The 24,470-nt window shown below is 66.9% G+C and overlaps 1 protein-coding gene across 1 annotated transcript; it reads right to left on the reverse strand.

Annotated features, from left to right (window-relative positions):
- Nucleotides 1–24,144, reverse strand: SART1 (spliceosome associated factor 1, recruiter of U4/U6.U5 tri-snRNP). Its single transcript, XM_054808369.1, has 20 exons — nucleotides 23,763–24,144; nucleotides 23,301–23,355; nucleotides 23,126–23,181; nucleotides 22,902–23,028; nucleotides 22,705–22,810; nucleotides 21,842–21,919; nucleotides 21,665–21,764; nucleotides 12,141–12,280; nucleotides 11,820–12,023; nucleotides 9,376–9,497; nucleotides 8,629–8,777; nucleotides 7,807–7,937; nucleotides 6,813–6,968; nucleotides 5,668–5,778; nucleotides 4,585–4,672; nucleotides 3,256–3,346; nucleotides 2,728–2,863; nucleotides 2,530–2,619; nucleotides 1,215–1,336; nucleotides 1–90 (listed from the first exon to the last, which is right to left on the reverse strand). The coding sequence occupies exons 1-20, from the start codon at nucleotides 24,112–24,114 to the stop codon at nucleotides 72–74; spliced, it is 2,433 nt and encodes an 810-aa protein (XP_054664344.1). The 5' UTR covers nucleotides 24,115–24,144; the 3' UTR covers nucleotides 1–71.
- Between the last annotated feature and the right edge of the window lie 326 nt (nucleotides 24,145–24,470).

Consider the following 24,470-nt stretch of genomic DNA (forward strand, 5'->3'; position numbering starts at 1 on the left):
TGAGGGTCCCCAAGGCCTTTATTGTCCCCGGGGGGGGGGGGGGAGGGGACAGGGACGTCCTTGGCGCCGCCTCACTTGGTGATGGTGTTCCTGGGGGGGGGGAGGGGGGGGTCAGCGCCCCAGTGCTCCCAGTTCACCCCCAGTTCACCCCCATCCCCTCCCAGTTCCCCCGCTGTTCCCTCCCAGTCTCCCCAGTTCCTCCCATCTCCACCTCACCCCCCCCAGTCCCTCCAATTCCCCTCCCAGTGCTCCCAGTCCCCCCCTACTCCCTCCCAGTCCATCTGCCCAGTGCCCCCAGTCCTTCCCAGTTCCCCCCCAGTCCCTCCCAGTGTCCCCAGTCCCCTCCCAGTGTCCCGTGCCCCCAGTCATTCCCAGTCTGTCCTCCCAGTCCCATCCCCCTCCCAGTCCCTCGTCCCCTTCTCCCCAGTGCCCCGTCCCCCCCCCCAGTCCCTCCCAGTGCCCCGTGCCCCCCTCCCCAGTTCCTCCCAGTCCCTCGTCTCCCCCTTCCCAGTCCCTCCCAGTGCCCCGTCCCCTCTCCCCAGTCCCTCCCAGTGCCCCGTGCCCCCCTCCCCAGTTCCCCCCAGTGCCCCATCCCCCTCCCCAGTTCCTCCCAGTCCCTCGTCCCCCCCTTCCCAGTTCCTCCCAGGCCCTCATCCCCCCCTTCCCAGTTCCTCCCAGTGCCCCGTCCCCTCTCCCCAGTCCCTCCCAGTGCCCCATGCCCCCCTCCCCAGTTCCCCATCCCCCTCCCCAGTTCCTCCCAGTCCCTCGTCCCCCCCTCCCCAGTTCCTCCCAGTCCCTCGTCCCCCCCTTCCCAGTTCCTCCCAGGCCCTCGTCCCCTCCTCCCAGTCCCTCCCAGTGCCCTGTCCCCCCTCCCCAGTTCCTCCCAGTCCCTCCCAGTGCCCCATCCCCTCCTCCCCAGTCCCTCCCAGTCCCCCCCCAGTGCCCCATCCCCTCCTCCCAGTCCCTCCCAGTGCCCTGTCCCCCCTCCCCAGTTCCTCCCAGTCCCTCCCAGTGCCCCATCCCCTCCTCCCCAGTCCCTCCCAGTCCCCCCCCAGTGCCCCATCCCACCCTTCCAGTCCCTCCCAGTGCCCCGTGCCCCCCTCCCCAGTTCCCCCCAGTGCCCCATCCCCCCCTCCCCATTCCCTCCCAGTCCCCCCCAGTGCCCCATCCCCCCGTCCCAGTCCCTCCCAGTCCCTCCCAGTGCCCCCACTCACGCGTTCATGCTCTTCCCACTCCCACTCAGGACGATGTACGGCGTCTTCTGCGCCTTCTGCTTCTCCTGCAGCAGCGCCACCGTCCCCAGGGGGGTGTCGCTGGAGCTCATCTTCTTCAGCAGCTGCCGCACCCCAAAACGAGGGAGGGACACCCCAAAATGAGCGACCCCCCAAAAGATGGGGGACCCCCCCAAGTGAGGCACCCCAAAAAAGGTGGGGGACCCACCCAAAAAATGGGGATTCTCACCCCAAAAACACGCCCCCCCCCCCCCCGCCCCAAGGGGATGCCCTGAGCAGCATAGGAGGGGGGGGTTGTGGGGGGCACCCCCAAAATCTGAGGGGACCCCAAATGTGGGGGAGACCCCCCAAAGTGGGACCGAGGGAACCCCAAAATGGGGATTTGGTGGTCCTGTCCCTGCGTCGGGGGAGCTGAGGGACCCCAAAATAGAGAGGGGGGTGCAAAGGGGTTTGGGAACCCCCAAAACGGTCAAGGGGATGCCAAAATTGGGGTTCAGGGAACCCCAAAATTGGCCTGGAGGTCTACAAAAGGGCTGGGGAGACCCCAAAAGTGTCTAAGGGCGCCCAAATGGGGCCAGGGGACCCCAAAATCGGGGTGAAGACCCACAGTGGGGCCAGGTGGACCCCAAAAGACTCCAGGACCCCCAAATTGGGCTGAAGATCTACAGAGGAGACAGAGGGACCCTAAAAGCATCCAGGAGCACCCCAAAAATTGGGCTGAAGGACCAACACGGGGCCAGGGTGCCCCAAAAAGCTCCAGGGACCCCCAAAAATTGGGCTGAAGGACCAACATGGGGTTGGGGGACCCCAAAAAGCTCCAGGGACCCCAAAAATTGGGCTGAAGGACCAACACGGGGTTGGGGGACCCCAAAAAGCTCCAGGAACCCCAAAAATTGGGCTGAAGGACCAACACGGGGTTGGAGGACCCTAAAAAGCTCCAGGAACCCCAAAAATTGGGCTGAAGGACCAACACGGGGTTGGGGGACCCCAAAAAGCTCCAGGAACCCCAAAAATTGGGCTGAAGGACCAACACGGGGTTGGGGGACCCCAAAAAGCTCCAGGAACCCCAAAAATTGGGCTGAAGGACCAACACGGGGTTGGGGGACCCCAAAAAGCTCCAGGAACCCTCCAAAAGGGCCTGAAGGACCCCAAAAAGGGTCCAAGGGGCTGAAGACCCACAATGAGGTGGGGGGGGGGACACCCCAAAACTGTGCTGGACACCCATCGTGGGGCCAAGGAGGGGGGGAAACGACACCCCAAAAGCTTCCCCCCCCCCCCCCCCAAAATAACTTCTCACCGCTTCCTCATCCAACTTCTTCATCCTCCGCTCCGTCTTCATCTTCCCCGAACCTTTGCCGTGGAAACGGTGGGAAAGCTGCCGGAACGCCTGGAGGGGGGGGACACGACATCGGGGGGGGGGTCAGGGGACACCGGGGGGGTCAGGGGACACCGGGGGGGGGCCCCCCCCAGGCCGTGTCACCCGTTGTCCCCGTACCTCCTTGGGCGTCAGCTTGCGGCCGGTCTCGTCCACGTACTCGATCTTGACGTCGGGGCGGTAACCCTCCTTCTCCTTGAAGTCCTGCGTGAAGCCGCGGTACTCCTCGCGCCGGCTGTACTTGTCATCGATGGCCCTGCGCGGGTGACGTCACGGTGATGTCACGGTGACATCGTGGGGACGGCAGGACGGGGGGACAGCAGGACGGGGTGGGGGGGGACACAGGGGGACGTCGGGGTAGGGGACACCCAGGGAGGCGGAGGGGACACGGCAGCGCCTGCGCTCCTCGCGCCGGTTGTACTTGTCATCCGTGGCCCTGCGCGGGTGACGTCACGGTGACGTCACGGTGACGTCAGGACGGGGGGACTGCAGGGACACGGGGGGACATCCAGGGAGGCGGAAAGGACACGGCAGCGCCTGTGCTTCTCGTGCCGGTTGTACTTGTCACCAGTGGGGTGACACGGGGAAGGGGTGACACGGCGGGGGGGGTGTGGGTGACACGGGGAGGGGGTGGGTGACGTCACCCACATCTTGTCCTCGATGCAGTAGACGGCCGAGGGCAGGGACTTGTTGGGGGCCTTCACCCGTGCCACCTTCTGCACCGTCGTCTCCAGCAGCCCTGGGGGGGGACGCGGGGGTCAGGGGGAGCCCCGGGAGCGGCAGAGCACCCTATAGAGCCCCCCAAGCACCCTACAGGGCCCCCAAATCACCCTATAGAGCCCCCCGAGCACCCTACAGGGCCCCCAAATCACCCTATAGAGCCCCCAAATCACCCTACAGAGCCCCCCGAGCACCCTATAGACACCCCAGAGCACCCTATAGAGCCCCCAAATCACCCTATAGAGCCCCCTGAGCACCCTATAGACACCCCCGAGCGCCCTATAGAGCCCCCTGAGCACCCTATAGACGCCCCAGAGCACCCTACAGACCACCCAAATCACCCTATAGACACCCCACAGCACCCTATAGAGCCCCCTGAGCACCCTATAGAGCCCCCTGAGCACCCTATAGATGCCCAAAATCACCCTGTAGACACCCCAGAGCACCCTACAGACCCCCCAAATCACCCTATAGAGCCCCCCGAGCACACTATACACCCCCGAGCACCCTATAGACGCCCCTGAGCACCCTACAGACCACCCAAATCACCCTATAGATCCCTCAAATCACCCTATAGACACCCCACAGCACCCTATAGAGCCCCCTGAGCACCCTATAGAGCCCCCTGAGCACCCTATACACCCCCTGAGCACCCTATAGATGCCCCAAATCACCCTGTAGACACCCCAGAGCACCCTACAGACCCCCCAAATCACCCTATAGAGCCCCCCGAGCACCCTATAGATGCCCCTGAGCACCCTACAGACCACCCAAATCACCCTACAGATCTCTCAAATCACCCTATAGACACCCCACAGCACCCTATAGAGCCCCCTGAGCACCCTATACACCCCCAGAGCACCCTATAGATGCCCCAAATCACCCTGTAGACACCCCAAATCACCCTGTAGACACCCCAGAGCACCCTATAGATGCCCCAAATCACCTTATAGATCTCCCAGAGCACCCTATAGAGCCCCCAAATCACCCTGTAGACACCCCAGAGCACCCTACAGACCCCCCAAATCACCCTATAGACCCCCCAAATCACCCTAGAGCCCCTCCCCCAAATCCCTCTATAGGATCCTCAAACCACCCTATAGACACCCCCTCCCCCCTTTTCCAAACCGCCCCAGGGGAACCCCAATAACCTCCCCCAGGGCACAAACCAACCCCACACAGCCCCGGGGGACCCCAATATCCCCCCCCCCCCATAGGGGACCCCCCCCCCCACCCTATAGGGGACCCCCCCCTCACCCTTGTTCTGGCAGAGCAGCAGGGCGGCCGCCAGCCCCCGGTTAACGATCGGCTCCTCGTCAAGGATGGTGGTGGAAGAGGCCGAAAACTGGGGGGGGAAGAAAGGGGGTTCAGAGGAGACACCCCCCCCTCCACTTTGGGGGACCCCCTGCCCCACCTCCAGGGCTCTAAGGGACCCCAACAGCCCCCCGGGGGGGACCCCCACCCCACTTTGGGGGGGCTAGGGGTTATTTTTGCGGTGACCCTGGGTTTCGGGGGGCTACAGGCTGGTTTTGGGGTGTCCTCCCTTTCGGGACACACCTAATTCTGGGGTGCTCCCACTCCACCTGAGGCTGTTTTGGGGGCATCCATGTTTTAGGGTGCTCCTGGTTTTGGGGCACCCTTGTTCTGGGTGCTTTTGTTTTGGGGTGCCCCTGGTTTTAGGGTGTCCCTGGTTTCCACGGTGCCCCATTTTCAGGTACCTCTGCGTTTTGGGGTGCCTGGTTTTTGAGTGCCCCATTTTTGGGTGCCCCTGGGTTTTGGGGTGCCCAATTTTCAGGTACCCCAGGGTTTTGGGGTGCCCAAGGGTTTTGAGGTGCCCCATTTTTGGGTGCCTCTGGGTTCTGGGGTACTTCCAGGTTTTGGGGTACCTCATTTTTGAGTGACCCCAAGTTTTGCAGTGCCCCATTTTCAGGTGCCCCCAGTTTTTGGGGTGCCCAGCTTTGGAGTACCCCATTTTTGGGTGCCTCCAGGTTTTGGGGTGCCCAATTTTCAGGTACCCCAGGGTTTTGGGGTGCCCAAGGGTTTTACGGTGCCCCATTTTCAGGTATCTCTGGGTTTTGGGGTGCCCCATTTTCGGGTGCCTCTGGGTTTTGGGGTGCCCCATTTCTGGGTATCCCCAGGTCTTGGGGTGCCCCATTTTTGGGTGCCTCTGGGTTTTGGGGTGCCCCATTTCTGGGTACCCCCAGGTTTTGGGGTGCCCCATTTTCACGTGCCCCTGAGCTTTGAAGTGCCTCATTTTTGGGTGCCCCCAGATTTCAGGCTGCCCTCAGGTTTTGGGGTGCCCCTGGGTTTTGGGGTGCCCCTGGGTTTTGGGGTGCTCACGTCCTGGTGCTGCCGCTCCTCGGCCAGGTTGACGCTGCTCCAGCCAACGTTCTCCTCCCCCTCCGAATCGGGGGCCCCCGGGGGGGAGGGGCGCCCCGTGCGCTCCAGAGCCTGGGGAGGGGGGACACGGGAAATTGGGGGGACACATGGGAAATTGGGGGGACGCATTGGGGGGACGCATTGGGGGGACACGCACAGTGATGTGAAGGACCAGAGATAACAAGTGCCCCCCCACCCGGCCCCCCCATTTCACCTCCAGTCCCCCCAAAATCACCCCCCAGCCCCCCCATATCACTCCCCAATCCCGTGTATCAGCCCCGAGTCCCCCCCAGCCCCCCCATTTCCCCCAAACCCCCCCATTTCCTCTCCCAGCCCCCCCAAAACCCCCCACCATCAGCTCCTCCCGGTTCCCTGCCAGCCCCCCATTTCCCCCTCCCAGCCCCCCCAAACCCCCCCATTTCCCCCTCAGCCCCCCATTTCCCCCCCCAAACCCCCCCATTTCCCCTCCCAGCCCCCCCAAACCCCCCATTTCCCCCCTCAGCCCCCCCAAACCCCCCCATTTCCCCCCCTCAGCCCCCCCCAACATCAGCTCCTCCTGCTCCTCCCAGTTCCCCGCCAGCCCCCCATTTCCCCCCCCAGCCCCCCCAAACCCCCCATTTCCCCCTCCCAGCCCACCCAAACCCCCCCATTTTCCCCCTCAGCCCCCCCATTTCCCCCCTCAGCCCCCCCATTTCCCCCCATTTCCCCCTCAGCCCCCCATTTTCCCCCCAAACCCCCCACCATCAGCTCCTCCTGCTCCTCCCAGTTCCCCGCCAGCCCCCCATTTCCCCCCCCAGCCCCCCCAAACCCCCCATTTCCCCCTCCCAGCCCCCCCAACCCCCCCCATTTTCCCCCTCAGCCCCCCATTTCCCCCCTCAGCCCCCCCATTTCCCCCCATTTCCCCCTCAGCCCCCCATTTTCCCCCCAAACCCCCCACCATCAGCTCCTCCTGCTCCTCCCGGTTCCCCGCCAGCCCCCCATTTCCCCTCCCAGCCCCCCCAAACCCCCCATTTCCCCCTCCCAGCCCCCCCAAACTCCCCCATTTCCCCCCTCAGCCCCCCCAAACCCCCCCCCAGCCCCCCCCATTTCCCCCCCAAACCCCCCACCATCAGCTCCTCCTGCTCCTCCCGGTTCCCCGCCAGCCCGTAGGTCGGGATCTCGCCCAGCGTCCGGCAGAACTCCGAGGTGGCGTTGAAGACGATGGCCCCAGCTCGGGGGTCCGGCCCTGGGGCCCCCCCAGCCCCCCGCACCAGCTCCAGCACCTGGGGGGGAGGGGAGGGGGTGTCAGTGGGGGTTGGGTGCCCGGCCCCCCCCAGTTTGGGGGTCTGTAGGGCTTGGGGGGTCTGTGAGGGTCCCCCCATCTCTCATGGGGGGGGCTGCAGGGTTTTGGGGGTGCTGGGAGAAGGGGCTGTGAGGGTCCCCTCATTTGGGGGGGGGGGCTGCAGGGTTTTGGGGGTGCTGGGTGCCTGGCCCCCCCCAGTTTGGGGGTCTGTAGGGCTCGGGGGGGGTCTGTGAGGGTCCCCCCATCTCTCATCTGGGAGGGGGCTGCAGGGTTTTGGGGGTGCTGGGAGAAGGGGCTGTGAGGGTCTCCTCATCTGGGGGGGGGGGGCTGCAGGGTTTTGGGGGTGCTGGGTGCCTGGCCCCCCCCAGTTTGGGGGTCTGTAGGGCTCGGGGGGGGTCTGTGAGGGTCCCCCCATCTCTCATCTGGGAGGGGGCTGCAGGGTTTTGGGGGTGCTGGGTGCCTGGCCCCCCCCCCCACTCTGTGGTTTGGGGGGTCCGTAGGACTTTATGGGTGCTGAAGGGGGGGCCGGGAGGGTCCCCCCATCCCCTGCTTTGGGGGGGCCGTAGGACTCTGTGGGTGCTGAGAGAGGGGGCTATGAGGATCCCCCCGTCCCGTCATCTGGGGGGGGCTACAGGTTTTTGGGGGTGCTGGGTGCCTGCCCCCCCCCCCCCAGTTTGAGACATCCATAAAACTCTGTGGGTGCTGGGGGGGGGGGGGGGCTGTGAGGGTCCCCCCACCCCCCAGTTTGGGGGTTCCATAGGACTCTGTGGGTGCTGGGGGGGGGGGGGGTGTCAGGGGGAAGATTTGGGGGTGCTGACCTTCTCGCCCCCCCCCTCGCGCAGCTGCTGGAGCTGCCGCAGGCGCCGGCCCTTTTCCAGCTGCTTCTGCAGCTCCTGCTCCGCCTCGTCCTCCTCCAGCGCCGGCGGCGAGGCCGGACCCTGCGTCTCCTCTGGGGGGGGGGGGGACACACCCCTTAGGAGGGCACCCAGGGGTGCCCCCCACCCCCAGACCCCACCTGGGCACCCATGGGTGGCCCCCAGACCTCACCGTAGCACCCATGGGTGGCCCCTGCCCAGGCCCCAGCCCCCCTCTCTGCACCCCTGGGTGCCTCCCGATTGCCCCTACGCACCCATGGGTGCCCCCCAGATCCCCACCTCTGCACCCATGGGTGCCCCCCCATTCAAAACCCCTGTCTCTGCACCCATGGCTGTCCCCCACCCCCCCCCCCACTCCCACCTGTGCACCCATGGGTGCCCCCCTGCCCCCCCCCCACACCCATGGGTGCCTCCCGATCCCCCCTACGCACCCATGGGTGCCCCCAGATCCCCACCTCTGCACCCATGGGTGCCCCCCCATTCAAAACCCCTGTCTCTGCACCCATAGCTGTCCCCCACCCCCCCCACTCCCACCTGTGCACCCATGGGTGCCCCCCTGCCCCCCCCGACCCCACCCTGCACCCATGGGTGCCCCCTGATCCCCCCTATGCACCCATGGGTGCCCCCAGATCCCCACCTCTGCACCCATGGGTGCCCCCCCATTCAAAACCCCTGTCTCTGCACCCATGGCTGTCCCCCTGTCCCCGTCCCCCCCCCACCTGTGCACCCATGGGTGCCCCCCCCCGCCCGCACCCCCCCCCGCACCCTCGCTGCTGATGTCCATGCTCTCCAGCCGGGTGTCGTCGGACGGGAGCTGGGGGGGCCCGGGGGGAGGGGTGGGGGGAGCGTCGGGGTCCCCCTCCCCCTCTGCACCCTCCTCATCCTCCTGCACCCGACGGCCTCGACCTCGTGACCTGGGTGGGGGGAAGGGGGTTGGGTGCTGCCGTCGGCACCCTTGGGTGCTCCTGCCGGCACCCCCAGACTGAAAGCCAAACCTTCCCTTGGGTGCCCCCCCCCCCCAGCACCCATAGGTGCCACCTAGGACCCTCCCCAGCATTGTAGGAGCCCCCCCAGCACCCATGGGTGCTCCCTGGGACCCCCCCAGCATCCCCAGGTGCCTCCTAGGACCCTCCCCAGCACCCATGGGTGCCCCCCCCCCTCCCCCAGCACCCATGGGTGCCTCCTAGAACCTTCCCCAGCACCCTAGGAGTTCCCCCAGCACCCATGGGTGCCCCCTGGGCCCCCTGAAGCACCCATAGATGCCTCCTAGAACCTTCCCCAGCACCCTAGGAGTTCCCCCAGCACCCATGGGTGCCCTCTGGACCCCCCTCAGCACCCATAGCTACCTCCTAGAACCTTCCCCGGCACCCTAGGAGCCCCCCCAGCACCCTAAAACACCCTCTGGGACCCATGGGTCCTCCCTACGACACCCTCCGCGATTCCCCCCAGCACCCTAGGAGTGCCCCCCGCCCCCCCCCACCCCCCCCCCCCCCAGCACCCATGGGTGCCCACCTGGAGCCGAAGTCCCCGCGGGTGTCACCCGGGGCCAGGGGCAGGAGATCGTCGGCGCGAAGCGGCTTCTCCTTCCGCCGGAGTCGTCGCACCCGGCGCCGCGTCTTCCGAAAGGTCACGCTCTGGGGGGGGGGAGCAGGGGAATTTTGGGGGGTCCTCCCGTTACCCACAATGCCCCTGGCTTAGAGGACCCCCCCCCCAAATTACCAGACCTCATGCCCACCCCAACCCCCCCAAAACTGAAAGCGAACTCCCTTCCCCCCCCAAATTCTCCCGCAAAAATAACCCCAAATGAATGAAATTTCCAAACGCGCCCCCCAAAAAATCCGACGTTCCCCAAACTGACCCAATCCCACCTGAACTGAACCCAAAATCTCACCCGCTGTCCCCCCCCCGCCCCCCAAAATGAGGCAAGTCGGCCAGAATGGACTCAAACCCCAAAAAGGGGCTCAAATCACCCCAAACCCCCCCAAATCACCTCAAAATTCTTCCACTTCCCCCCTCAAATACCCCCAACCCCCCAAAAATCCCCCCCGACCCCCCTCAAAAGGGCTCAAACCCCCCAAATCCCCCCCAAAAAGGACTCAAACCCCCCAAATCCCCCCCCAGCCCCCCAAAAGGACTCAAATCCCCCCAAATCCTCTCCAGGCTCCCCCAAAAAGACTCAAATCCCCCCAAATCCCCCCGCCCCCCCCCCCAAAAGGCCTCAAATCCCCCAAATCCCCCCTGAGCACCCCAAAAGGCCTCAAATCCCCCCAAATCCCCCCCCAGCCCCGCAAAAGGACTCAAATCCCCCCAAATCCCCCCCCAAAAGGCCTCAAACCCCCCAAATCCCCCCCCGAGCACCCCAAAAAGGACTCAAACCCCCCAAATCCTCTCCAGGCTCCCCCAAAAGGCCTCAAACCCCCCAAATCCCCCCTGAGCACCCCAAAAAGACTCAAACCCCCCAAATCCCCCCAAGCCCCCTAAAAGGACTCAAATGACCCCAAATCCCCCCCCAGCCCCCCAAAAGGACTCAAACCCCCCAAATCCCCCCCCAGCCCCCCAAAAGGACTCAACCCCCCCCAAATCCCCCCTGAGCACCCCAAAAGGACTCAAATCCCCCCAAATCCTCTCCAGGCTCCCCCAAAAAGACTCAAATCCCCCCAAATCCCCCCCCAGCCTCCCAAAAGGCCTCAAATCCCCCCAAATCCCCCCCAGCCCCCCAAAAGGCCTCAAATCCCCCCAAATCCCCCCCCAGCCCCCCAAAAGGACTCAAATCCCCCCAGATCCCCCCAAATCCTCTCCAGGCTCCCCCAAAAAGACTCAAATCCCCCCAAATCCTCTCCAGGCTCCCCCAAAAAGACTCAAATCCCCCTGCCCCCCCCAAAAGGACTCAAACCCCCCAAATCCCCCCGCCCCCCCCAAAAAGACTCAAATCCCCCCAAATCCCCCCCCAGCCCCCCAAAAGGACTCCAATCCCCCCAAATCCTCTCCAGGCTCCCCCAAAAAGACTCAAATCCCCCCCAAATCCCCCCCCAGCCCCCCAAAAGGACTCAAACCCCCCAAATCCCCCCCCAGCCCCCCAAAAGGACTCAAATCCCCCCCAGCCTCCCAAAAGGCCTCAAATCCCCCCAAATCCCCCCAGCCCCCCAAAAAGACTCAAATCCCCCCAAATCCCCCCTGACCACCCCAAAAAGACTCAAATCCCCCCAAATCCCCCCCAGCCCCCCAAAAGGACTCAAATCCCCCCAAATCCTCCCCCAGCACCCCAAAAGGACTCAAATCCCCCCAAATCCCCCCCAAGCACCCCAAAAGGACTCAAATCCCCCCAAATCCCCCCCCAGCCCCCCAAAAGGACTCAAATCCCCCCAAATCCTCTCCAGGCTCCCCCAAAAAGACTCAAATCCCCCCAAATCCCCCCCAAGCCCCCCAAAAGGCCTCAAATCCCCCCAAATCCCCCCCAGCCCCCCAAAAAGACTCAAATCCCCCCAAATCCCCCCTGACCCCTCTCAAAAGGACTCAACCCCCCCCAAATCCCCCCAAGCCCCCCAAAAAGACTCAAATCCCCCCAAATCCCCCCTGACCACCCCAAAAAGACTCAAATCCCCCAAATCCCCCCCCAGCCCCCCAAAAGGCCTCAAATCCCCCCAAATCCCCCCAGCCCCCCAAAAAGACTCAAATCGCCCCAAATCCCCCCCCAGCCCCCCCAACAAGACTCAAATCCCCCCAAATCCCCCCTGAGCACCCCAAAAAGACTCAAATCCCCCCAAATCCCCCCTGAGCACCCCAAAAGGACTCCAATCCCCCCAAATCTTCTCCAGGCTCCCCCAAAAGACTCAAATCCCCCCAAATCCCCCCTGACCACCCCAAAAGGACTCAAATCCCCCCAAATCCCCCCCCAGCCCCCCAAAAGGACTCAAATCCCCCCAAATCTCCCTCCAGGCCCCCCCAAAAGGCCTCACCATCTCCTGGGGGGTCAGGTACTCGGGGGCCAGGCGAAGGGGGGGCAACTCCAGGCTTTGGGGGGCAGGGCCAGAGGCGGGGGGCTGCTGCCGGGGGTCCCCAAGGCCACCCCCCCCTGGCGTCGTCCCCTGCGGCCCCAGGCGGAAGGAGGGGCGCTGGGGGGGGTCGGCGTATTTGGGGAGCACCACGTGTTCCTTGGGGCCCTGCGACATGGGAAAACACGGGATAACACGGGTGAAACACGGGATAATGCCGCTGGGGGGGGGACACGTGACACGCGGAGGGCGTGGGGACACGGTGCGGGGGGGGGGGACACGCACCTGGGGGGCGGCGGCGGGGTCCTCGTCCTCGTAGGGGACGTAGGGCGGCTTCTTCTTGCGCAGCTCGGCGTTCTCCTGCGCCTGCTCCTCGGCCACCAAGGTCACGTTCACCAGGACGTCCTCGCTCTCCTCCAGCACCCCTGGGGACACCGAGGGACGGGGCTGAGGGACACGGGGACACCCAGGGACACGGGGATGGAGCTTGGGGACACCCAGGGATGGGGCTGAGGGACATGGGGACACCCAGGGACACAGGGATGGGGCTTGGGGACACCGAGGGACGGGGCTGAGGGACACGGGGACACCCAGGGACGTGGGGACGGGGCTTGGGGACACCCAGGGATGGGGCTTGGGGCACCCAGGGACATGGGGACGGGGCTTGGGGACACCCAGGGACGGGGCTGAGGGACACAGGGACACCCAGGGACACGGGGACGGGGCTTGGGGACACCCAGGGATGGGGCTGAGGGACATGGGGACACCCAGGGACACGGGGACGGGGCTTGGGGACACCAAGGGACGTGGGGCTCGGGGACACGGGGATGCCCAGGGACATGGGGACGGGGCTTGGGGACACGGGGACATCCAGGGACGGGGCTTGGGGACACCCAGGGATGGGGCTGAGGGACATGGGGACACCCAGGGACATGGGGACGGGGCTTGGGGACACCAAGGGACGGGGCTGAGGGACATGGGGACACCCAGGGACACAGGGATGGGGCTTGGGGACACCCAGGGACGTGGGGATGGGGACACCCAGGGACGGGGCTTGGGGACACCAAGGGACGGGGCTGAGGGACATGGGGACACCCAGGGACACAGGGATGGGGCTTGGGGACACCCAGGGACGGGGCTGAGGGACATGGGGACACCCAGGGACACGGGGATGGGGCTTGGGGACACCCAGGGATGTGGGGAGGGGGCATGGGGACACCCAGGGACGGGGCTGCGGGACACGGGGACACCCAGGGACATGGGGACGGGGCTTGGGGACACCCAGGGATGGGGCTGAGGGACACGGGGACACCCAGGGACACGGGGACGGGGCTTGGGGACACCCAGGGACGGGGCTGAGGGACACGGGGACACCCAGGGACGTGGGGACGGGGCTTGGGGACACCCAGGGATGGGGCTTGGGGCACCCAGGGACACGGGGACGGGGCTTGGGGACACCCAGGGACGGCGCTGAGGGACATGGGGACACCCAGGGACACGGGGACAGGGCTTGGGGACACCAAGGGACGTGGGGCTCGGGTACACGGGGATGCCCAGGGACATGGGGACGGGGCTTGGGGACACGGGGACATCCAGGGACGGGGCTTGGGGACACCCAGGGATGGGGCTGAGGGACACGGGGACACCCAGGGACATGGGGACGGGGCTTGGGGACACCGAGGGATGGGGCTGAGGGACACGGGGACACCCAGGGACACGGGGACGGGGCTTGGGGACACCAAGGGACGTGGGGATGGGGACACCCAGGGACGGGGCTGAGGGACACGGGGACACCCAGGGACACGGGGACGGGGCTTGGGGACACCCAGGGACGGGGCTGAGGGACATGGGGACACCCAGGGACACGGGGATGGGGCTTGGGGACACCCAGGGACGGGGCTGAGGGACATGGGGACACCCAGGGACACGGGGACGGGGCTTGGGGACACCCAGGGACGGGGCTGAGGGACATGGGGACACCCAGGGACACGGGGATGGGGCTTGGGGACACCCAGGGATGGGGCTGAGGGACATGGGGACACCCAGGGACACAGGGATGGGGCTTGGGGACACCGAGGGACGGGGCTGAGGGACACGGGGACACCCAGGGACGTGGGGACGGGGCTTGGGGACACCCAGGGATGGGGCTTGGGGCACCCAGGGACATGGGGACGGGGCTTGGGGACACCCAGGGACGGGGCTGAGGGACACGGGGACACCCAGGGACACGGGGACGGGGCTTGGGGACACCCAGGGATGGGGCTGAGGGACATGGGGACACCCAGGGACACGGGGACGGGGCTTGGGGACACCAAGGGACGTGGGGCTCGGGGACACGGGGATGCCCAGGGACATGGGGACGGGGCTTGGGGACACGGGGACATCCAGGGACGGGGCTTGGGGACACCCAGGGATGGGGCTGAGGGACATGGGGACACCCAGGGACATGGGGACGGGGCTTGGGGACACCAAGGGACGGGGCTGAGGGACATGGGGACACCCAGGGACACAGGGATGGGGCTTGGGGACACCCAGGGACGTGGGGATGGGGACACCCAGGGACGGGGCTTGGGGACACCAAGGGACGGGGCTGAGGGACATGGGGACACCCAGGGACACAGGGATGGGGCTTGGGGACACCCAGGGACGGGGCTGAGGGACATGGGGACACCCAGGGACACAGGGATGGGGCTTGGGGACACCCAGGGACGGGGCTGAGGGACATGGGGACACCCAGGGACACGGGGATGGGGCTTGGGGACACCCAGGGATGTGGGGATGGGGCTTGGGGACACCCAGGGACGGGGCTGAGGGACACGGGGACACCCAGGGACATGGGGACGGGGCTTGGGGACACCCAGGGATGGGGCTGAGGGACACGGGGACACCCAGGGACACGGGGACGGGGCTTGGGGACACCCAGGGACGGGGCTGAGGGACACGGGGACACCCAGGGACGTGGGGACGGGGCTTGGGGACACCCAGGGATGGGGCTTGGGGCACCCAGGGACACGGGGACGGGGCTTGGGGACACCCAGGGATGGGGCTGAGGGACATGGGGACACCCAGGGACACGGGGACAGGGCTTGGGGACACCAAGGGACGTGGGGCTCGGGTACACGGGGATGCCCAGGGACATGGGGACGGGGCTTGGGGACACGGGGACATCCAGGGACGGGGCTTGGGGACACCCAGGGATGGGGCTGAGGGACACGGGGACACCCAGGGACATGGGGACGGGGCTTGGGGACACCGAGGGATGGGGCTGAGGGACACGGGGACACCCAGGGACACGGGGACGGGGCTTGGGGACACCAAGGGACGTGGGGATGGGGACACCCAGGGACGGGGCTGAGGGACACGGGGACACCCAGGGACACGGGGACGGGGCTTGGGGACACCAAGGGACGGGGCTGAGGGACATGGGGACACCCAGGGACACAGGGATGGGGCTTGGGGACACCCAGGGACGGGGCTGAGGGACATGGGGACACCCAGGGACACGGGGACAGGGCTTGGGGACACCCAGGGACGGGGCTGAGGGACATGGGGACACCCAGGGACACGGGGATGGGGCTTGGGGACACCCAGGGATGTGGGGACGGGGCTTGGGGACACCCAGGGATGGGGCTGAGGGACACGGGGACACCCAGGGACACGGGGACGGGGCTTGGGGACACCAAGGGACGTGGGGATGGGGACACTCAGGGACAGGGCTGAGGGACACAGGGACACGGGGATGGGGCTTGGGGACACCCAGGGACAGGGCTGAGGGACACGGGGACACCCAGGGACATGGGGACACCCAGGGATGGGGCTCGGGGACACGGGGACACCCAGGGACATGAGGACAGGGCTTAGGGACACCCAGGGACGGGGCTTGGGGACACGGGGACACCCAGGGACGGGGCTTGGGGACACCCAGGGACGCCCAGGGACGGGGCTTGGGGACACTGAGGGATGGGGCTCGGGGACACGGGGACACCGGGACACGGGGATGGGGCTTGGGGACATGGGGACACCCAGGGACGTGGGGACGGGGCTTGGGGACACCCAGGGACTGGGCTGAGGGGCACTGGGACACCCAGGGACACGGGGATGGGGCTTGGGGACACCCAGGGATGGGGCTGAGGGACACGGGGACACCCAGGGATGTGGGGACGGGGCTTGGGGACACCCGGGGATGGGGCTTGGGGACATGGGGACACCCAGGGACATGGGGACGGGGCTTGGGGACACCCAGGGATGGGGCTGAGGGGCACTGGGACACCCAGGGACACGGGGATGGGGCTTGGGGACACCCAGGGATGGGGCCTGGGGACACGGGGACACCCAGGGATGTGGGGACGGGGCTTGGGGACACCCGGGGATGGGGCTTGGGGACATGGGGACACCCAGGGACGTGGGGACGGGGCTTGGGGACACCCAGGGACTGGGCTGAGGGGCACTGGGACACCCAGGGACACGGGGATGGGGCTTGGGGACACCCAGGGATGGGGCTGAGGGACACGGGGACACCCAGGGATGTGGGGACGGGGCTTGGGGACACCCGGGGATGGGGCTTGGGGACATGGGGACACCCAGGGACATGGGGACGGGGCTTGGGGACACCCAGGGATGGGGCTGTGGGGCACTGGGACACCCAGGGACACGGGGATGGGGCTTGGGGACACCCAGGGATGGGGCCTGGGGACACGGGGACACCCAGGGATGTGGGGACGGGGCTTGGGGACACCCGGGGATGGGGCTTGGGGACATGGGGACACCCAGAGACGTGGGGACGGGGCTTGGGGACACCCAGGGACAGGGCTCAGGGACATGGGGACACCAAGGGACACAGGGATGGGGCTTGGGGACACCGAGGGACGGGGCTGAGGGACACGGGGACACCCAGGGACGTGGGGACGGGGCTTGGGGACACCCAGGGATGGGGCTTGGGGCACCCAGGGACATGGGGACGGGGCTTGGGGACACCCAGGGACGGGGCTGAGGGACACAGGGACACCCAGGGACACGGGGACGGGGCTTGGGGACACCCAGGGATGGGGCTGAGGGACATGGGGACACCCAGGGACACGGGGACGGGGCTTGGGGACACCAAGGGACGTGGGGCTCGGGGACACGGGGATGCCCAGGGACATGGGGACGGGGCTTGGGGACACGGGGACATCCAGGGACGGGGCTTGGGGACACCCAGGGATGGGGCTGAGGGACATGGGGACACCCAGGGACATGGGGACGGGGCTTGGGGACACCAAGGGACGGGGCTGAGGGACATGGGGACACCCAGGGACACAGGGATGGGGCTTGGGGACACCCAGGGACGTGGGGATGGGGACACCCAGGGACGGGGCTTGGGGACACCAAGGGACGGGGCTTGGGGACATGGGGACACCCAGGGACACAGGGATGGGGCTTGGGGACACCCAGGGACGGGGCTGAGGGACATGGGGACACCCAGGGACACGGGGATGGGGCTTGGGGACACCCAGGGATGTGGGGATGGGGCTTGGGGACACCCAGGGACGGGGCTGAGGGACACGGGGACACCCAGGGACATGGGGACGGGGCTTGGGGACACCCAGGGATGGGGCTGAGGGACACGGGGACACCCAGGGACACGGGGACGGGGCTTGGGGACACCCAGGGACGGGGCTGAGGGACACGGGGACACCCAGGGACGTGGGGACGGGGCTGGGGGACACCCAGGGATGGGGCTTGGGGCACCCAGGGACACGGGGACGGGGCTTGGGGACACCCAGGGACGGCGCTGAGGGACATGGGGACACCCAGGGACACGGGGACAGGGCTTGGGGACACCAAGGGACGTGGGGCTCGGGTACACGGGGATGCCCAGGGACATGGGGACGGGGCTTGGGGACACGGGGACATCCAGGGACGGGGCTTGGGGACACCCAGGGATGGGGCTGAGGGACACGGGGACACCCAGGGACATGGGGACGGGGCTTGGGGACACCGAGGGATGGGGCTGAGGGACACGGGGACACCCAGGGACACGGGGACGGGGCTTGGGGACACCAAGGGACGTGGGGATGGGGACACCCAGGGACGGGGCTGAGGGACACGGGGACACCCAGGGACACGGGGACGGGGCTTGGGGACACCAAGGGACGGGGCTGAGGGACATGGGGACACCCAGGGACACAGGGATGGGGCTTGGGGACACCCAGGGACGGGGCTGAGGGACATGGGGACACCCAGGGACACGGGGACGGGGCTTGGGGACACCCAGGGACGGGGCTGAGGGACATGGGGACACCCAGGGACACGGGGATGGGGCTTGGGGACACCCAGGGATGGGGCTGAGGGACATGGGGACACCCAGGGACACAGGGATGGGGCTTGGGGACACCGAGGGACGGGGCTGAGGGACACGGGGACACCCAGGGACGTGGGGACGGGGCTTGGGGACACCCAGGGATGGGGCTTGGGGCACCCAGGGACATGGGGACGGGGCTTGGGGACACCCAGGGACGGGGCTGAGGGACACAGGGACACCCAGGGACACGGGGACGGGGCTTGGGGACACCCAGGGATGGGGCTGAGGGACATGGGGACACCCAGGGACACGGGGACGGGGCTTGGGGACACCAAGGGACGTGGGGCTCGGGGACACGGGGATGCCCAGGGACATGGGGACGGGGCTTGGGGACACGGGGACATCCAGGGACGGGGCTTGGGGACACCCAGGGATGGGGCTGAGGGACATGGGGACACCCAGGGACATGGGGACGGGGCTTGGGGACACCAAGGGACGGGGCTGAGGGACATGGGGACACCCAGGGACACAGGGATGGGGCTTGGGGACACCCAGGGACGTGGGGATGGGGACACCCAGGGACGGGGCTTGGGGACACCAAGGGACGGGGCTGAGGGACATGGGGACACCCAGGGACACAGGGATGGGGCTTGGAGACACCCAGGGACGGGGCTGAGGGACATGGGGACACCCAGGGACACAGGGATGGGGCTTGGGGACACCCAGGGACGGGGCTGAGGGACATGGGGACACCCAGGGACACGGGGATGGGGCTTGGGGACACCCAGGGATGTGGGGATGGGGCTTGGGGACACCCAGGGACGGGGCTGAGGGACACGGGGACACCCAGGGACATGGGGACGGGGCTTGGGGACACCCAGGGATGGGGCTGAGGGACACGGGGACACCCAGGGACACGGGGACGGGGCTTGGGGACACCCAGGGACGGGGCTGAGGGACATGGGGACACCCAGGGACGTGGGGACGGGGCTTGGGGACACCCAGGGAGGGGGCTTGGGGCACCCAGGGACACGGGGACGGGGCTTGGGGACACCCAGGGATGGGGCTGAGGGACATGGGGACACCCAGGGACACGGGGACAGGGCTTGGGGACACCAAGGGACGTGGGGCTCGGGTACACGGGGATGCCCAGGGACATGGGGACGGGGCTTGGGGACACGGGGACATCCAGGGACGGGGCTTGGGGACACCCAGGGATGGGGCTGAGGGACACGGGGACACCCAGGGACATGGGGACGGGGCTTGGGGACACCGAGGGATGGGGCTGAGGGACACGGGGACACCCAGGGACACGGGGACGGGGCTTGGGGACACCAAGGGACGTGGGGATGGGGACACCCAGGGACGGGGCTGAGGGACACGGGGACACCCAGGGACACGGGGACGGGGCTTGGGGACACCAAGGGACGGGGCTGAGGGACATGGGGACACCCAGGGACACAGGGATGGGGCTTGGGGACACCCAGGGACGGGGCTGAGGGACATGGGGACACCCAGGGACACGGGGACAGGGCTTGGGGACACCCAGGGACGGGGCTGAGGGACATGGGGACACCCAGGGACACGGGGATGGGGCTTGGGGACACCCAGGGATGTGGGGACGGGGCTTGGGGACACCCAGGGATGGGGCTGAGGGACACGGGGACACCCAGGGACACGGGGACGGGGCTTGGGGACACCAAGGGACGTGGGGATGGGGACACTCAGGGACAGGGCTGAGGGACACAGGGACACGGGGATGGGGCTTGGGGACACCCAGGGACAGGGCTGAGGGACACGGGGACACCCAGGGACATGGGGACACCCAGGGATGGGGCTCGGGGACACGGGGACACCCAGGGACATGAGGACAGGGCTTAGGGACACCCAGGGACGGGGCTTGGGGACACGGGGACACCCAGGGACGGGGCTTGGGGACACCCAGGGACGCCCAGGGACGGGGCTTGGGGACACTGAGGGATGGGGCTCGGGGACACGGGGACACCGGGACACGGGGATGGGGCTTGGGGACATGGGGACACCCAGGGACGTGGGGACGGGGCTTGGGGACACCCAGGGACTGGGCTGAGGGGCACTGGGACACCCAGGGACACGGGGATGGGGCTTGGGGACACCCAGGGATGGGGCTGAGGGACACGGGGACACCCAGGGATGTGGGGACGGGGCTTGGGGACACCCGGGGATGGGGCTTGGGGACATGGGGACACCCAGGGACATGGGGACGGGGCTTGGGGACACCCAGGGATGGGGCTGAGGGGCACTGGGACACCCAGGGACACGGGGATGGGGCTTGGGGACACCCAGGGATGGGGCCTGGGGACACGGGGACACCCAGGGATGTGGGGACGGGGCTTGGGGACACCCGGGGATGGGGCTTGGGGACATGGGGACACCCAGAGACGTGGGGACGGGGCTTGGGGACACCCAGGGATGGGGCTGAGGGACACGGGGACACCCAGGGATGTGGGGACGGGGCTTGGGGACACCCGGGGATGGGGCTTGGGGACATGGGGACACCCAGGGACATGGGGACGGGGCTTGGGGACACCCAGGGATGGGGCTGAGGGGCACTGGGACACCCAGGGACACGGGGATGGGGCTTGGGGACACCCAGGGATGGGGCCTGGGGACACGGGGACACCCAGGGATGTGGGGACGGGGCTTGGGGACACCCGGGGATGGGGCTTGGGGACATGGGGACACCCAGAGACGTGGGGACGGGGCTTGGGGACACCCAGGGACAGGGCTCAGGGACATGGGGACACCAAGGGACACAGGGATGGGGACAACGCTTGGGGACGCTGGGGGATGGGGACGATGGGGCTTAGGGACATCGGGGGACGGGGACATCCAAAAGGACAGGGGACAGGGCTCAGGGACACTGAGGGATGCGGCTTGGGGACACCAAGGGACGGGGCTTGAGGACACTGGGGGACATGGGGACAAGGCTTGGGGACGGTGGTGGATGGGGTTTAAGGACATTGGGGCATGGGGACACCAAAGGACAGGACATGGGGACACCAAGGGACAGGGGGACAGAGCTCGGGGACATTGAGGGATGGGGCTTGGGGACACCGAGGGATGGGAACACCAAGGGATGGGGACACTGGGGGACAGGGCTTGGGGACACAGGGACACCGAGGGACAGGGCTCGGGGCTACTGGGGGACAGGGCTTGGGGACACCGAGGGACAAGGGATGGGGCTTGGGGACACCGAGGGACACCAAAGGACGGGGTGAACACCACCAACCCAGGGCGGGGGGACATGGCACCGTGTCCCCTCCTTGCGTCCCCTCAGAGTGTCACGTCCCCCCCCCCCACTTCTGTCACTTTGGGGGAAGTGACGGGCCCCACGTCCCCTTGGTGGGCAGGTCACGTCCCCCGGGGGACATCATGGCCCCATTGTCCCCTTTGCGGGGGGGTCACAGACCAAATGTCCCCCCTCTACGTCCCCTGGGGACATCACGGCCCCGTTGTCCCCTCCCTGTCCCCCCCCCGCCCAGCTCACCCTTGTCCTTGAGGGTGAGGACGAGGGTCTCCCCCTCCCGGAAGGCCCCCAGGTCGTGCTCCACCGTCAGCCCCTGCAGGTCCCGCGAGCTGTAGAGGTCCTGGGGTGGGGGGACACGGGGGGTCAGGCTGAGAACCAGGGTGTCCCCAAAGGTCCCCAAACCTATCCCCAACTCACCCTCTTCCTCCTCATGAACTCCTCCTCCACCAAGGTGCTGACACCAAACTCCTGGTCCATCTCCTCCAGCAGCTTGGCCTGGAATGGGAAAGGAACCAGTTGAACCAGTTGGATGTTCCCAAGACCACAAAGAGTGGTGGGACCATCCCAGAGCACTAAAGAAGTCAACGCAGGGCCCAAACGCGTCAACGCGGGGCCCAAACGCGTCAACGCGGGGCAGGAAGAACCTTCTCAACCATTTACCAAAAGCTTTAGAAGATTCAAGAGGTCCCTGTTGACCTTATTTTGGTGTGTAAAAACTCAAACAGCAACCTTAAACGCCCCAAAAAGCTCCGTCCAATCTCAGCGCCTAGGCAAACGTTGAAGAACCTCAACCGGGTTCTACCAAGAACATCTAAACGCCAACGCGACCGTTGACCGCGATCAAGGCGAGTTCCTGCGTTGCCTTAATTAACTTGATGACCTTCTACAAGCAAATCGGCCACCCAGTGGACAAAGAGAAGGTGGCGGATGGGACGGGGGCTGGAGATCCGCTCTCCGGATGGGATCTCAGGGGGGGTTTGGTGGCCGAAGAGCTCAACCAGCAGCCAAACAACTCAACAATGGCACAAAAATACCATGGGAACGCGCAAAGGAAATAAAAAACCACTAATTTTTTCCCAAAAAGCAACAAAAACGCTTCTGAAAAAAGAAACACGTGCTCCAAAACCATCATTTTTTTGAGTAACGCCCGTAAAAGTCCTCATCGAACCATACGTCACCCCAAAATAAGAAGAAAAGAAGACAAAAATTGTCCGTGCGGGGGTGTGTGGAGGGAGGAGCCACCACCCCGGACACCCGGGTTCCCCCCGACCCGCACCCACCCTCTTCTCCGCCAACTCCTTTTCCTGCTGCAGCTTCCGGCTCCTCTCGATCCAAGCTGCCGCGTCATCCAACCACGGGTCGTCCTCTCCCAACGTCTTGATTTTCCTACAGATATTTTGGGGTAAAAACCCCCAGAATTTGGGGTGTTACGGTCCCCCAGGGAAGGGTCTTTCTCCCCCACCCATGGGTGCCTCACCCCAATTTCTGATTGAGGAGCCGTTTCTCCTTGGCGGCCGCCAACTTCTCCCGGATCTCCTCCCGTTGCCGTTGCACCAACGGGTTGATGACATCAGCCGCCACCGGGTCCTCCTTGGTCCCAGCCTCTGTCAGGGAGGGGGGGACACACCCCAAAAATTAGAAAATGGGTGCTGGGTGTCCCGCTGGTGGCGGGGAGCAGTTTGCGGTGGTGGCACCGCTCACCTTTCTTGACGGTCGTTGTCTCCAGCGGCTTCAGCCCCAGCTTGGCGCGGAGTTTGCTGGAAAGGGCGGGGGGGGGAAAGGTGGGTGGGTGGGGGGCACCCAAAGGGGTGTCACGCAGTGGGTGGGGGGGCAGGGGTGCCCCCCTAAATGGGGTGTTGGTGGGGGGGTCGCTCACTTAGTTTCCTCCACGCTGAGGGACGACTCGGCCGCGGCGGCCTTGGGTGCTGTGGCTAGGAGAGAGTTAATTAATGGGGGGGTCATTAGCGAAGGAAGGGGGGGCAGCTCCTTCTCCACCCCCCCCCCATCACCCCCCATGTAACCCCAGCACCCCCTCAGCACCCCACAACCCCCCCCAGGGCCCCTCTGAGTGCTCCCCCACCCAAACCTGCACCCCCAGGACCCTCCAACCCCCCCCCAGGGCCCCTCTGAGTGCTCCCCCACCCAAACCTGCACCCCCAGGACCCTCCAACCCCCCCCCAGGGCCCCTCTGAGTGCTCCCCCACCCAAACCTGCACCCCCAGCACCCCCTCAGCACCCCACAACCCCCCCAGGGCCCCTCTGAGTGCTCCCCCACCCAAACCTGCACCCCCAGGACCCCTCAGCACCCCACAGCCCCCCCCCCCCCCCGCCGCCTCACCGGGCTCCTCCCGCTCCTCCCGCCGTTCCCTCTTCCCGCGCCGCTCGGCCTCGGTGCCTCCCCGGCCATGACCGCTCCTTCCCGGCTCTTCAGGGCCACCGCGACGGGAGGAGGAAGAACCGGAGCCGCCACCGGAGCCGCCGCCGCCGCTGCCGCCTCCCCCGCTGCTTCGTTCCCCCCGGGAGCGGCTGCGTTTCCCCCGCCGCTCCCCGCCGCGGTGCCGGTGTTTGCGGTGCTCCCGGGGCCGTCCCGCGGTGCTGCTCCCCCCCGTCGGGGTCGCTCCCGCCGCCGCCGGAGCCTCCTCGGCCGCCTCGGAGCCGCCGCGCTCCCGGTGCTTCTTCGAGGAGCCCATGGCCGCGCCGCCGCCGCTTCCGGGAACGAAGCTTCACTTCCGGAGCATCACCACGGCAACGGTATCAGTCCCGCCTCTGCCACTTCCGGAAAGGGAATCTGCTTCAACAGGGCAAGTTTCTGATTGGCTGTCGCTAAGGCGCTATTTCCGGTAGTGAGGGGCGTTGCTATGGAGGAGGGGAAGCATCCAGGAGGAACCATTCCATTGGGGGGGGGGGCAAGACGAGGCCGCACCATTAGGGACTTCTCCAGAGGCTCGGACACCCCAGGGGGAGCGGACACCGGGGATCTACCACTCCGAAAGGCCGCGGGGATACGGGGATCCCCTCAGGAGACCCCGTTCAGGCCGTGGGGTGG

Source organism: Grus americana, chromosome 35 (assembly GCF_028858705.1).
Source record: "Grus americana isolate bGruAme1 chromosome 35, bGruAme1.mat, whole genome shotgun sequence".
NCBI classification, from domain to species: Eukaryota; Metazoa; Chordata; class Aves; order Gruiformes; family Gruidae; genus Grus; species Grus americana.